The sequence below is a fragment of the Enhydra lutris genome, unplaced genomic scaffold (assembly GCF_002288905.1).
Source record: "Enhydra lutris kenyoni isolate GAN:26980312 unplaced genomic scaffold, ASM228890v2 scaffoldscaffold66, whole genome shotgun sequence".
Classification (NCBI taxonomy): domain Eukaryota; kingdom Metazoa; phylum Chordata; class Mammalia; order Carnivora; family Mustelidae; genus Enhydra; species Enhydra lutris.
Genome location: NW_019154150.1, coordinates 14,545,196 through 14,560,485, shown reverse-complemented (window position 1 = coordinate 14,560,485; position 15,290 = coordinate 14,545,196). Strand labels below are relative to the sequence as shown.

Here is a 15,290-nt window from a genome sequence, read left to right as displayed (position 1 = left end):
CCACCCAGGCACCCCTGTTCTATATTTTTTTAAAAGATTTTACTTATTAGAGTGCACACATGAGTGGGGTGGGGGAGGGGCAGAGGGGGAGGCAGAGGGAGAAGCGGGATGCAGGGCTTGATCCTAGGATCCTGGGATTATGAGCTTAGCTGAAGGTAGATGCTTAACGACTGAGCCACCCAGGCGACCCTGTTGTTGTACCTGTTGAGGTACGACTGACGCAATTTTAAGATACTTAAAGTATACATAGTGATAATTTGATCTATATATAAATGGTGAAAGGATTCCCCCACTGAGTTAATTAAAACATCAATCACCTCACATATTTACCTCTCTTCTTTTTTGGATGAGAGCATTTGTATTCTACTCTAAGTAAATTCCAAGTGTACAGTACAGGGTTGTCAACTATAGTCACAATGTTTTACATTAGATCCTCAGACCTCATTTATTTTATAGCTGAAAGTTTGTACCCATCACAAACCTTCCCTATCCACCCCTACCTTTATCTTTGTTTTTGAAAGGTATTGTTGTTGGATATACATTTGTAGGTTGACAGTTACCAGTCTTTTTTTGTTTTTTTTCCTTTATGTTTTAAAGATACTGCTCCACTATCTTCTGGCTTGCATTGTTTCTGATGAGAAGTTTCCTGTTACCCTTATCTTTGTTACCCTCTACATAATGTGTCTTTTTATCTTTAGTACTGTTTTTAGCAGTTTCAGTATGATGTGCCTTGGTGTAATTTTTTTTTTCTTGATTCCTTCCCACTTGAGGTTCATTGAATTTCATAAGTTGAGAATAACTAGTTTTTATGAATTTAAAAATTTTCAGCCTGTATTTCAACCTTCCACTGCTCTCTTGACATCTTTGGGATTTTATTGTGCATACATTAGGTTGTTTGAAGTTGCCCTATAGTTCACTGATGCATTGATGCTCTGTTCCCTTTCCCCGCCCCCAGGCTTCTTTCTGTGTTTATTTTAGATAGTTTTTATTGGTAATTGCTATGTCTCAAAGTTCAGTAATCATTAAGTTTCCAGAATCTAATCTGTTAATCCAACTCAGTATATTTTTCATATAAGACTCTGTAATGTCTGGCCTTTTGATTTGAGCCATTTTTATATCTTCTATTTCACATTTTATCATGCTTATGCTTTCTTCTTTCTTCTTAGTGTATAGACAATATTTATAATAGCCTTCTTACTATATTTTTTTTCTAAACCCATTGTATGTTTAATTTCTAACTAAATTTTCTTCTTAGGAGTCATTTTTTTTAGGTTTCTTTGCATGTGTGGCAATATTAATGGATGCCAGACATTGTACTTTTTATATTGTTAGGTGCTGGAGTTTTTGTATTCTTGTTTTGAAAATTTTTCTATTTTGCGGACACCTGGCTCGCTCAGTTGTAGGAACATATGACTCCTGATCTGAGGGTTGTCAGTTCAAGCCCACGTGGGGTGTGGAATCAACTTAAAGATTTTTTTAAATTGTAGTTTTCTTTTATTCCTTTAAATACTTTGGTGGTTTTTCTTGGATCATTTAAGTTATGTAGAAACAGTTTGATCCTTTTTAAAAAAATTATTTTTATTAACATATAATTATTATTAGCCCCAGGGGTACAGGTCTGTGAATCATCAGGCTTACATTTTTCACAGCACTCACCATAGCACATACCCTCCCCAATGTCCATAACCCAACCACCCTCTCCCTACCCCCCGATCCCCCAGCAGCCCTCAGTTTTGTGAGATGAAGAGTCTCTTATAGTGTCTCCCTCCCGATCCCATCTTGTTTCATTTTTTCCTTCCCTGTCCCCCAAGCATCCCCACCCTGCCTCTCAAAGTCCTCATATCAGAGAGATCATACGGTAATTGTCTTTTTCTGGTTGACTTATTTTGCTCAGCATAATACCCTCTAGTTCCATCCACGTCATTGCAAACGGCAAGATTGCATTTCTTTTGATGGCTGCATAGTATTCCGTTGTGTATATATACCACATCTTCTTTATCCATTCATCTGTTGATGGACATCTAGGTTCTTTCCATAGTTTGGCTATTGTGGACATTGCTGCTATAAACATTTGGGTGCACGTGCCCCTTCGGATCACTACGTTTGTATCTTTAGGGTAAATACCCAGTAGTGCGATTGCTGGTTGTAGGGTAGCTCTATTTTCAACTTTTTGAGAACCTCCATGCTGTTTTCCAGAGTGGCTGCACCAGGTTGCATTCCCACCAATAGTGTAGGAGGGTTCCCCTTTCTTCGCATCCTCGCCAGCATCTGTCGTTTCCTGACTTGTTAATTTTAGCATTCTGACTGGTGTGAGGTGATCTCTCATTGTGGTTTTGATTTGTGTTTCCCTGATGCCGAGTGATGTGGAGCACTTTTTCATGTGTCTGTTGGCCATCTGGATGTCTTCTTTGCAGAAATGTCTGTTCATGCCTTCTGCCCATTTCTTGATTGGATTATTTGTTCTTTGGGTGTTGAGTTTGATAAGTTCTTTCTAGATTTTGGATACTAGCCCTTTATCTGATATGTTGTTTGCAAATCTCTTCTCCTATTCTGTCAGTTTTCTTTTTTAGTTTTGTTGACTGTTTCCTTTGCTGTGCAAATGCTTTTGATCTTGACGAAGTCCCAATAGTTCATTTTTGCCCTTGCTTCCCTTGCCTTTGGCGGATGTTTCTAGAAAGAAGTTGCTGTGGCTGAGGTCAAAGAGATTGCTGCCTGTGCTCTTGTCAAGGATTTTGATGGATTCCTGTCTCACATTGAGGTCGTTCATCCATTTTGAGTCTATTTTTGTGTGTAGTGTAAGGAAATGGTCCAGTTTCATTTTTCTGCATGTCACTGTTGCAATTTTCCCAACACCATTCAACCATTGTTGAAGAGACTGTCTTTTTTTTCCACTAGACATTCTTTCCTGCTTTGTCAAAGATTAGTTGACCATAGAGTTGAGAGTCCATTTCCAGGGTCTCTATTCTGTTCCATTGATCTATGTGTCTGTTTTTGTGCCAGTACCATACTGTCTTGATGATGACAGCTTTGTCATAGAGCTTGAAGTCTGGAATTGTGATGCCACCAACTTTGGCTTTTTTTTTTTGCAATATTCCTCTGGCTATTCGAGATCTTTCCTGGTTCCATATAAACTTTAGGATTATTTGTTCCATTTCTTTGAAAAAAATTGATGGTATTTTGATAGGGATTGCATTAAACATGTAGATTGCTTTAGGTAGCATAGACATTTTCACAGTATTTGTTCTTCCAATTCATGAGCATGGAATGTTTTTCATTTCTTTGTGTCTTTCTCAATTTCTTTCATGAGTACTTTATAGTTTCCTGAGTACAGATTCTTTGCCTCTTTGGTTAGGTTTATTCCTAGGTATCTTATGGATTTGGGTGCCATTGTAAATGGGATCAACTCCTTAATTTTTGTTTCTTCTTGCTATTGGTGTATAGAAATGCAACTGATTTATGTGCATTGGTTGTATATCCTGACACTTTACTGAATTCCTGTACAAGTTCTAGCAGATTTGGAGTGGAGTCTTTTGGGTTTTCCACATAAAGTATCATATCATCTGCAAAGAGAGTTGGATGACTTCTTTGCTGATTCAGATGCCTTTAATTTCTTTTTGTTGTCTGATTGCTGAGGCTAGGACTTGTAGTTCTATGTTGAATAGCAGTGGTGATAGTGGACATCCCTGCCATGTTCCTGACCTTACGGGAAAAGCTCTCAGTTTTTCCCCATTGAGAATGATATTCGCTGTGGGTTTTTCATAGATGGCTTTTATGATATTGAGGTATGTACCCTCTATCTCTACACTTTGAAGAGTTTTGAACAAGAAAGGATGCTGTACTTTGTCAAATGCTTTTTCAGCATCTAATGAGCATATCATATGGTTATTACTCTTCCTTTTACTAATGTATCACATTGATTGATTTGCAGATGTTGAACCAACCTTGCAGCCCTGGAATAAATCCCACTTGGTTATGGTGAATAATCCTTTTAATGTACTCTTGGATCCTATTGGCTAGTAGTTTAGTGAGAATTTTTGCATATGTGTTCATTAAAGATATTGGTCTGTAATTCTCCTTTTTGATGGGGTGTTTGTCTGGTTTTGAGATCAAGGTAATGCTGGCCTCATAAAATGAGTTTGGAAGTTTTCCTTCCATTTCTATTTTTTGGAACAGTTTCAGGAGAGTAAGTATTAATTCTTCTTTAAATGTTTGGTAGAGGGGTACCTGGGTGGCTCAGTGGTTAAGCCTCTGCCTTCGGCTCAGGTCATGATCTCAGGGTCCTGGGATCGAGTCCCGCATTGGGTTCTCTGCTCTGCAGGGAGCCTGCTTCCTCTTCTCTCTCTCTCTGCTTGCCTCTCTGACCACTTGTGATCCCTCTCTGTCAGATAAATAAAATCTTTAAAAAAAAAATAAATGTTTGGTAGAATTATCCTGAGAAGCTTTCTGGCCCTGGACTTTTGTTTGTTGGGAGATTTTTGATGACTGCTTCAGTCTCCTCCCTGCTTATGGGTCTGTTCAGGTTTTCTATTCCTTCCTGGTTCAGTTTTGGTAGTTTATATGTCTCTAGGAATGCACTGATTTCTTCCAGATTATCAAATTTGCTGGCATATAGTTGCTTATAATATGTTCTTTTAATTGTTTGTATTTCTTTGGTGTTGGCTGTGATCTCTCCTCTTTCATTCATGATTTTATTAATTTGGGTCCTTTCTCTTTTCTTTTTGATAAGTCTGGCCAGGGGTTTATCAATCTTATTAATTCTTTCAAAGAACCAGCTCCTAGTTTCGTTGATTTGTTCTACTGTTCTTTTGGCTTCTATTTCATTGATTTCTGTTCGGATCTTTATGATTTCTCTTCTCCTGCAGGATTTAGGTTTCCTTTACTGTTCTTTCTCCAGCTCCTTTAGGTGTAGGGTTAGGTTGTGTACTGAGACCTTTCTTGTTTCTTGATAAAGGCTTGTATTGCTATATACTTTCCTCTTAGGACAACCTTTGCTGTGTCCTAGAGATTTTGAACAGGTGTTTTCATTTTCATTTGTTTCCAAAAATTTTTTCAGTTCTTCTTTAATTTCCTGTTTGACCCATTTTTTCTTCAGTAGGATGCTCTTTAGCCTCTATGTATTTGAGTTCTTTCCAGCTTTCCCCTTGTGATTGAGTTCTAGTTTCAGAGCATTGTGATCTGAAAATATGCAAGGAATGATCCCAGTCTTTTGGTACCAGTTGAGACCTTATTCGTGACCCAGGATGTGATCTATTCTGGAGAATGTTCCATGTGCACTAGAGAAGAATATGTGGATGTTTGGGATGGAATGTTCTGAATATATCTGTGATGTCCATCTGGTCCAGTGTGTCATTTAAAGCCTTTATTTCCTTGTTGATCTCTTGTTTGGATGATATGTCCATTTCAGTGAGGGGGGTGTTAAGGTCCCCTACTATTATTGTATTACTGTGGATGTGTTTCTTTGATCATGTTATTAATTGGTTTATATACTTGGCTGCTCCCATGTTAGGGGCATAGATATTTAAAATCGTTAGATCGTCTTGTTGGACAGACCCTTTAGATATGATATAGTGTCCTTACTCATCTCTTATTACAGCCTTTGGCTTAAAATCTAATTTATCTGACATAAGGATTGCCACCCCAGCTTTCTTTTGATGTCCATTAGCATGGTAAATTATTTTCCGCCCCCTCACTTTAAATCTGGAAGTGTCTTTGGCTCTGAAATGAGTTTCTTGTAGACAGCATATTGATTGATCTTGGTTTTTAATCCATTCTGATACCCTGTGTCTTGTGATTGGGACATTTAGGGTAGGGTGTTTACATTCAGGGTAACTAATGAAAGATACGAATTTAATGCCAGTATATTTCCTGTAAGGTGACTGTTACTGTATATTGTCTCTGTTCCTTTCTGTTCTACTACTTTAGGCTCCCTCTTTGCTTAGAGGACCACTTTCAATATTTCCTGGAGGGGTGGTCTGGTGTTTGCAAATTCTTTTAATTTTTGTTTGTCCTGGAAGCTTGTTATCTCTCCTTCTATTTTCAATGACAGCCTATCTGGATATAGTATTCTTGGCTTCATATTTTTCTTGTTTAGTGCTTTGAATATATCATGCCAGTTCCTTCTGGCCTGCAAGGTCTTTGTGGATAAGTCCGCTGCCAATCTAATATTTTTAGCATTGTATGTTACAGACTTCTTGTCCCGGGCTGCTTTCAGGATTTTTTCTTTGTCACTAAGACTTATAAGTTTTACTATTAGATCACAGAGTGTGGACCCATTTTTACTGATTTTGAGGTGTGTTTTCTGTGCCTCCTGGATTTCGATGCTTGTTCCCTTTGCCATATTAGGGAAATTCTCTACAATAATTTTCTCCAATATACCTTCTACCCCCCTCTCTCTTTCTTCTCCTTCTGGGATCCCAATTATTCTAATACTGTCTCATCTTATGGTATCACTTATCTCTTGAATTCTTCCCTCATGGTCCAGTATTTGTCTCTCTTTTGCTCAGTTTCTTTATTCTCCATCATTTGATCTTTTATATCACTAATTCTCTCTTCTGCCTCATTTATCCTAGCAGTAAGTGCCTCCATTTTTTATTGCACCTCATTAATAACTTCTTTGATTTCAACTTGGTTAGATTTTAGTTTTTTATTTCTCCAGAAGGGATTTTATTTCTCTAGACAGGGTTTCTATAATATCCTCCATGCCTTTTTTGAGCCCCGCTAGCACCTTGAGAATTGTCATTCTGAACTCTAGATCTGACATATTACCAATGTCTGTATTGATTAGGTCCCTAGCTGTTGGTACTGCCTCTTGTTTTTTTTTTTTTTTTTTTTTTTTTTTGTGGTGAGTTTTCCTGCCTTGTCATTTTATCCAGATATGAATATAAAATAGTAAAAGTGTGGCAAAGACCCCAGAAAAATACATGCTAACCAAATCAGAAGACACCTGAAATGGGGAGAAGAATGGGGGGAAAATAAATAAATAAATAAATATAATATAATATAATATATATGTATTAGGCTGATGAATAAGACAGAGCCATCCACTTGATTTTGGGTGTCTTCTGGTCTCTTAGAAGAAACTACCTCCTAAAATTTTAAAGAAAGAAAAATGTATATATATACACAAAATAAGAGTAAACACAATGAAGGGGTGGAATATGACTGTAAAGATGAAAATTAAGAAAAGATTCTAAAAAATGAATTGATAAGGGAAGTTGGTTGGAAAAAGAAAAAAAAAGGAGAAAATGTGATTAGACTGCAGAGTAGAACAAAATCATGTGCTAAATTTAGGATATATTTTGATTTATTAGAAGAAATTGTATCCCAACATTTAAAAGAAAAAATCCTATATGTGTACCGAAAATAAGATTAAATACAATGAAAGGATAAAATATGACTTTAGTATAAAATATGACTTTAACAATGAAATTTTAAAAAGATTAAAAGAAAAATATATTCTTAAGATAAAATAGTTAAAAAACGTTATAAGAGGAAAGAGGAAAAGTTAAAAAAATAGAATAAAAAAATGAAATTAAAAAGAATTCACTTTACAAGACTAAAGGATCATGGGAAAAATGCCATGAATTCTATGCAGTGCTTTCCCCTAGCTCTGGAGTTCATAGTTCTTGTTGATCTGAACTTGGTCTTGGCTGGATGTTCTTACTGATCTTCTGGGTGAGGGGCCTGTTGCAGTAGTTCTCAGATGTCTTTGCCAGAGTTGGAATTGCACTGCCCTTCCCAGGGGCCACGCTAAGCAATCTGTTCAGGTTTGCTCTCCAGAGCTTTTGTTCCCTGAATGCTTTCTGTAGAGCTCTGGAGGATGGGAGTGAAAATGGCAGGCTCCCAGTCTCTGGCCTGGTGGAGCTGAGAGCTCAGGGCCCCACTCCTCAGTGCGCCCTCAGAGAAAAGCAGACAATCTCTCCTGTCTCCCTAGTCTCCAGATGCAGTTTGTGCTCACCTGGCCTGTGATTGAGCATTTTTATCTCTGGTGCACAGCCCTGTTTGGAGTTGCCAAACCTAGCAGATTCTTGCCACACGCTCCTGTGCACTCCTCCTAGAGGAGAAAGGAGGGGGTCTCCTTGGATCTGCCACTTGTGCAGTCCCTGCTTGAAGAGCAGTGTCCTGAGTGTACCTTGAATCATGGCTTAAGGTAACCTTGAGCTGAGACCCTATTCCTCGGCTCCAGTTCTGTCTCTGTAGTCAGCTTCCCTGCTCTGATACCTGACAGCTTCACCACCCTCAGACATCCTTGGGCTTTTGGTGTCCCTGCGGGTCCTGAGACCACACTGTCCCTGTGAGGGCTCAACTCCTGCGTAGCCTCTGGAGCTTTGTTCCTCAGTGGAGTAGACTTCCTCAATGGAGCAATCTTCTCAGTGGATCAGAGTTCTGATTATGTGCTCTCCTGCTCCATGGCTTGCTGGGAGCTGCCCCTTCCCACTGCAGTCTCTCTTCCTATTGCTTCGGATTCACTTCTCTGCACATCCTACCTTCCAGGAAGTGGTCGATTTTCTGTTCCTAGAATTGCTGCTCTTCTCTTCGATCTCCTGTTGAGTTTGTAGGTGTTCTGAATGGTTTGATAATTATCTTGCTGAGCTTCTGGGACCTAATGCTGTTCCAGTTTGCTACTCCTCTGCCATCTTGCTTCCTCCAGTTTGATCCTTTTTGAGGCTAGCTTTTAAGCATTGTTAGGACAATCCAGAACAGCCTTTAGTTTAGTGTTAATTTGGTCACACTCCTGAGGCAATACATTTCTTGGGACATTGCCTTGTATTTTAGGTGGTGTTTGGCTGATTGGTATGCTAATTATTTCCAGCCAGGAGTGATTCCTAAAGATTGTTCTTCTTGGTGCTTTTGATTTTAAAAGTATCTTCCATTTTTATGTTATACTCATATTACATATTTTTCAGATTATTTTAGTATTTTAATTTTTAAATTTGTTATATTTTTCTTTTTCAAGTTTTTATATAAATTCCAGTTAGTTAACATACAGTGTAATATTAGTTCCAGGTATAGAATTTTAGTGATTCATCAGTTACATACAACACGTAGTACTCATCACAACAAGTGCTTTCCATAATAATCATTGCCCACGTAACCCACCCCCCCATTCCAGTAGTTTGTTCTCTGTAATTAAGAGGTTTGTTTTATGGCTTGCCTCTCTTTTTTTTCTTCCGTGTTCTTCTGTTTTGTTTCTTAAATTCCACATATGAGTGCAACCATAGAGTATTTTTCTTTCTCTGACTTATTTTGCTTAGCATAATACACGTCACTGCAGATGGCAAGATTTTGTTCTTTTTGATGGCTAAGCAATATTCCAGTGTGTGTGTGTGTGTGTGTGTGTGTGTGTGTGTGTGTGTACCACATCTTTTTAATGCATTCATTAGTTGATAAACATTTGGGCTCTTTTCATAATTTGACAATTACAGATAATGCTGCTATAAACAAAGGGTGCATGTGTCCCTTCAAATCAGTATTTTTGATCCTTTGGGTGAATACCTAGTAGTGCAATTGCTGGATCGTAGGGCATTTCTATTTTTAACTTCTTGAGGATTCTCTGTACTGTTTTCCAGAGTCTTATTTTTATTAAAATATATTAAAATTATGTTATGCTAAGTTTTAGTGATGAAAAGATTAAATTGATTTAGTGATTAAATTGTCATTTCATAATAGTCTGAAAGAATGATCACACCTTCTAAGTACCTAATATATGCAGAGGCAGATAATATATTCTTGGTATCAGGCCTTTATTTGCACTGGTTATGAATAAACTGCATGTATGTATTTCTCCTGTTAAATACCCCCCTTTCATTCTTCTCTCTTTCACTAGGAAGAACGTGTTGTGAATCACATGGCTGCAAAGATTATTGAAAACGTCTGCACTACCTTTTCTGCTCAGGCCCAGGGCTTTATTACAGGGGAAATTGGACCCGTCTTATGGTACCTATTCAAACATTCCACTGTTGATTCTCTCAGGATCACAGCAATATCGGTAAGATGGAGCATTTGGGGATATATCTGGGTATATTTAAATACGAAGTCTGACAAACTGCCAGAAATAGAGTAAATTTCAAATAGAGTAAATTTCAGTGGATAAGTAGCACACAAATTTCAGACTAATATAGTTGGTGAGAACAAGAATTTTTCTTTTAAAACAAAATTTTCAAAATTGGGGTTGGAAAACCTTGGGACTGTGGGGACCTTGTGTGACCATATGTTATGGTTTCAGAAACAATTGGGAAGTGATAGTGGAATACTGTGCTCATGGGTAGGGTACAGCATTTGGTTTGGTTTATGTTTAGTGTTCCCTGATCTTTCCTGCTAGCCTCCTCTTTCAGATTTTATACTAAGTACATTTATCGTGAACTAATTATGAGGTGAATTCATGTTAATGTTCTGGCATCTGTGGTTTTGCAGCTTTTGTATTTTGATTGGCTGTCTACTACTTTGCTTACATGGTTATGGTGACTTGGTGTAAAAGATAATTATGTATGGAGAGGTGTTAACATGGTTGTATCAATTTAACAGTCTGTTGAACAAATACAACCCTTGCTCATACGATTTATTAAAATACTCTTTTTGATCACTGGTCTCATGTGGACTCTCAGCATTTTATGGCAGTCTTGATGTCTCTCTCTTTCTCCCCTGCTCATTCTTGCACTTCTCTCTTTCCTCCCTTATTCTCTTTCCTTAGACCTCCAACCCGTATTTTTCTCCTCCATCCTCAGTAAGTGACTTTCTCCAGTACTTCCCAGAGAAAAATGGAGACCTCCAGTGGTAATTATCCCAACGTACGTCTGCCATGTCTGTAGACTAATTAACATCCCACTGCCTGCCCCCGCCTGGTCCTGTCTTTCCCTCCTGTTGGAGTTGATGAACTATCCCTTCTCCTGGTAGAGACAAATCTCTCCCTATTTCTTCCCATCTTCTTCCTGTTCCTTTCTTGGGAATTTCACTCAAATGGTTATTTTTGCTCTTTCCTGAATCTTTAACTCTCCTTCTCTACTAGATCATTCTAATCAGTATTCAGGTATTCTTTATCCCATTACAAAGAGGAAAAGCACACATACAGACATATCAAAGAGTCTCTGGGCTTCATGTCCCCCTTCACATCCATACTTCTTTAAAGAGTTATTGCCACAAACTGTCACTCCTTTCTGGCTGTTTCCTCTTTAACCCAGTGTAGTATCTGTCCCAAGATGCCACTGAAGCTGATCTTGCTGAGATCTTTACTGACTTTTGTGTTGCTCAATCCTGGTAATATTTATGGATATCTTCCAGTTCTTACCTTAAATTTACCTATGTAACAAATGCTAACCATTCTGTTCGTTGACTGTTATTAAGCAAAGGATATGTAGCATCTGCCTCTGTTTCTGTCTCTTACACACATACACACACACACACACACACACACACTCACACGCTTCTGAAGCCACATGATTTCAAACTGATAGAAAAAACCCTAATTATGATATTAGTAATTACGGAGAGACTGTCAGAAAGAATTACAAAGTATACCAGTGAACTTTCTCAAGGCACCTTGGAATCCTATCTTAGAACATCCATTTTACACTACATCTTCTCTATATACAATGGAATATTACTCAGCCATCAGAAAGAATGAAATCTTGCCCTTTGCAATGATGTGGATGGAACTAGAGGGTATTATGTTGAGTGAGGTAAGTCCGAAAAAGACAAATAGCATATATTTCACTCATGTGTGGAATTTAAGAAAGAAAACGGAGGATCATAGGGAAAGGGAAGGAAAAAGAAGATGAAAACAAAGAGGGAGGCAAACCATCAGAGACTTAACTGTAGGGAATAAACTGTGGGTTGCCGAAGGGGAAGGGAGTGGGAAAATGGGGCAGTTGGGTGATGGACATTGGTGGGGGCATATGATGTGATGAGCTCTGGTTGTCATATGCAACTGAGGAATCACTAAATACTACCTCTGAAACTGATAATACACTATATGTTAATTAAATTGAATTTTAAAAAATTAAAAACATCCATTTTAATCCTAGGCCTTTAAAGAAAGTCTGTCTTGTTTTAATTGGGTTTATGTTATTTTCATCTTTATACTCAAGCTTGGTTTCTTTTCTTGGCAAATTTTTTTCCAATTTTCACCAAAGTTAGGCCCTTCGTCACCTGACACATTAAGCTTCACCCTTTCATCTTGGGGTTCTTGTATTTTGCTCTTGGCTTTCATCTGAATCATTAATTTTTCACTGAAATTTTGCCCATTATCCCAAAAAAGTCTCTCCTTTCTTTGCTCCAGGATCCTGTTCAGTATCATGTGTTTTGTACTGTTTTCCTATTTCTTTAGTCTCCTCCAATATGAAACAGTTCCTCAGTCTTCCGTGTACTTCATGTCCTTTACTATTTTAAAGAATATAGGGCTTTTTATTTTATAGAGGGAGGCTTGACCTGGGTCTGTCTGGTGCTTCCTCATGAAACCTCCTTAGCACTATTGACAACTCCCGCCTGTAACCAGTCTGTGATGGGAGCCATGGGAGGATCATCTATTTTTATTATTCCTTCTCGAGCAGGGGTTGGCAAATGGTTTCTATAAAGGGCCAGATAGTAAACAACTTGGCTTGGTAGGCCACATGTAGTCTCTGTTGCACATCCTTTTTGTTTTGTTTTCTACAGCCCCTCTAAAAGTATAAAAACCATTTTTTTTAAAGAAAGATTTTTATTTATTATTTGAAAGAGAGAGACAGAGTGAGAGCATGCACAAGTGGCAGGGTTGAGGGGAAAAGCAGATTCCCAGCTGAGCAGGGAGCCTGACACCCATGTGTCCTGAGATCATGATGTGAGCCGAAGGCAGAAGCTTAACTGACTGAGCCACCCCGGGTGCCCCTCATTTCTCTTTCTTTCTCTCTCTTTTTTCTCTTCTCCCTCTCTCTCTTTCTTTCTTCCTTTCTCTCTCTCTTTCTTTCCTTCCTTTCTTTGCCTTTCCTTCCTTCCTTCCTTAAACTTTTATTTATTTGAGAAAGAGAAAGCACAAGCCAGTGGCTGGGTGAGGGGGAGGTGGTGTGTGGGGTAAAAGGCAGAGAAGAGGGAGAAACAAGCTGCCCTCTGAACAGGCAGCTTGACACAGGGCTTGGTCTCAGGACCCCAAGATCATGACCTGAGCTGAAGGCAGACACTTAACTAATGGAGCCACCCAGATGCCCCAAAACCATTCTTCTTGTATATCTCATGACCTGTGGAAAAACGGGCCTTTGGTAGTGGTTGGTATTCTACTGTAACAGAGCTCTTTCTCTTCTTCCATGTGTATGTGTGTATTTATATCATTATTTTGATGAATAACTACTTTGTGCAATGGATCATAACGTGATACTCCTGCCACTATTATTATTTGTGGGGATGCTGTAGTCATCCTAGATTTGGCCAATGTGAGCCCTTCAAGCTGGCTTCTGTGTTCTGTGGACCCATTTCTTTTTTTTTAATTTATTTAAAAAATTTTTTAAAGATTTTCTTTGACGGAGACAGTGAGAGAGGGAACCCAAGCAGGGGTTGTGAGAGAGGGAGAAGCAGGCTTCCCACGGAGCAGGGAGCCCGATGCAGGTCTCAATCTCAGGACCCTGGGATCATGACCTAAGCCGAAGGCAGACCCTTAACGCCTGAGCCACCTACGGGCCTCTCGGTGGATCCATTTCCACCATTGTTTGAGCACTTCATTATTTTCTGACATCACCTGATGTTCTGGGTTATTTTTTACTTTCTCTCTCCCAGCTCTGGAATCAGTCATTTTTTGTGGGGAAACTGGTATTTAGAAGCCAAGATCTGGGTGCTGTTTGTGTTTATTCCTATGGGATGTCATTGTTTCTACGTCTTCTTAATATTCAGAGTTAGAAAAAATATATCATCCATACATATATATTTATAATTGCTTTTATATATATCATTATACATATTCAAAACAAAACTAGTGCTTTCATGTTGATACTTCCAATTTTCATCTAATACCTTAAGATTCTTTCTAGCCTTCCCCTTTCCGTGTTTGTAAATCCCTTCTCAGATGGAGACAAACACGGCTCCTGTTATTCTCAATATCTGTACTGATTTGTTCAGTGAATTTACTTCTATCAGACTCCATCTACTCAGGCCACCTCCACTGTGTCATCCTCTGTCTTCCTTGCCATTGCCACCCAGCTTCCTTGACCACTTGTGCTCAGTTCCCTCTCCCTGTCACTGTCCCCTTTTCTCAAGTGCTGACATGTTGACCTTGGGAGGGGAAAGTGAGAGCAGATGGATTAAGGAAAACAAAGGGTCAAGTGTTCTTTTTCATACTTTCCCTTAACTCCTCTCACCTCACTGTTCACATTCAGTTACTTAACCTTCCTGGGAACCTTGTTCCCTCTCAGGTTGCTGTGTTGCTACTGCCATGGTCCAGGCCCCACCATCTCTCCTGTGGACCACTCAAGTGGCCTCCTCACTGGTCTTCCTATGGCCAGTATGCCCCACTAACATCATTCTCCACATGGAGAGCACTTCCTAAAATCATGTATCTTATAGCTTTTTACTATTTTTCTTAAAGGATTGGTACAACTTTATGCAAAATGCCAGGTAGAAGTTAAGAATTGGCGAGGCTTTCACTTTTAGGACTAATTCATTAATAAATAAATATTATTTAAAGCGGTAAACACATTGTGCTTAATAAAGTAGTTGTTAGCTTATTATAATTATAATGTAATTATATTGATTATAAACTCCTATAAAGCCAGGACTATATTTTTTTCATCTCTCTGTTTGAAGCCAGGTCTTTGATTACAAGTGAAGATTTTTCCTGCAAAAATTGAGAGGGAGGGATCCTTCTGTCCCACATCATGAATTGAGGGGGGCATCATGAGTAGATGTTTAATAACAGTTAACATCCCTTTTTACTGGGGAAACAAAAATAGCTCACAAAGATCTTGCTAGTAATAAAGTGGGGTGATCACTTTTATTATATAAAATATAAATATATTAGATATATTTTGTTATATAAAAGTATGAGATCATTGTTGGAGGATCCTAAAATAAAGTTATTCTAATGTAATCTTAAGCAAATTGTTTCTGTCTTGTAAACAGGTTTACATGAGGATCTATTAAAGATTGAGGTGACAAAAACTGAAAATAGGTGTTCTGAACACACTTCACATAAATTCCTAGCAGGGAATGACATTTCCTTCCTCCCCTGCATACCTAACAGAGCTGAACTTTTTCTTTCCCTTTTTTTTTTTTTTTTTTTTAAGATTATATTTATTTATTTGTCAGAGAGAGAGAGAGCACAGGCAGACAGAGTG

The 15,290-nt window shown here is 38.4% G+C and overlaps 1 protein-coding gene across 3 annotated transcripts in view; it reads left to right on the top strand.

The window, feature by feature from the left end:
- LOC111159058 (unc-51 like kinase 4) overlaps positions 1-15,290 on the top strand; it is a 618,913-nt gene that overhangs the window by 105,216 nt on the left and 498,407 nt on the right. For all 3 annotated transcript variants that reach the window (XM_022521436.1, XM_022521437.1, XM_022521438.1), the window contains one exon: positions 9,827-9,988. In XM_022521436.1, coding sequence (XP_022377144.1) covers positions 9,827-9,988 — 162 coding nt within the window. The remainder of the gene's footprint in view (positions 1-9,826; positions 9,989-15,290) is intronic.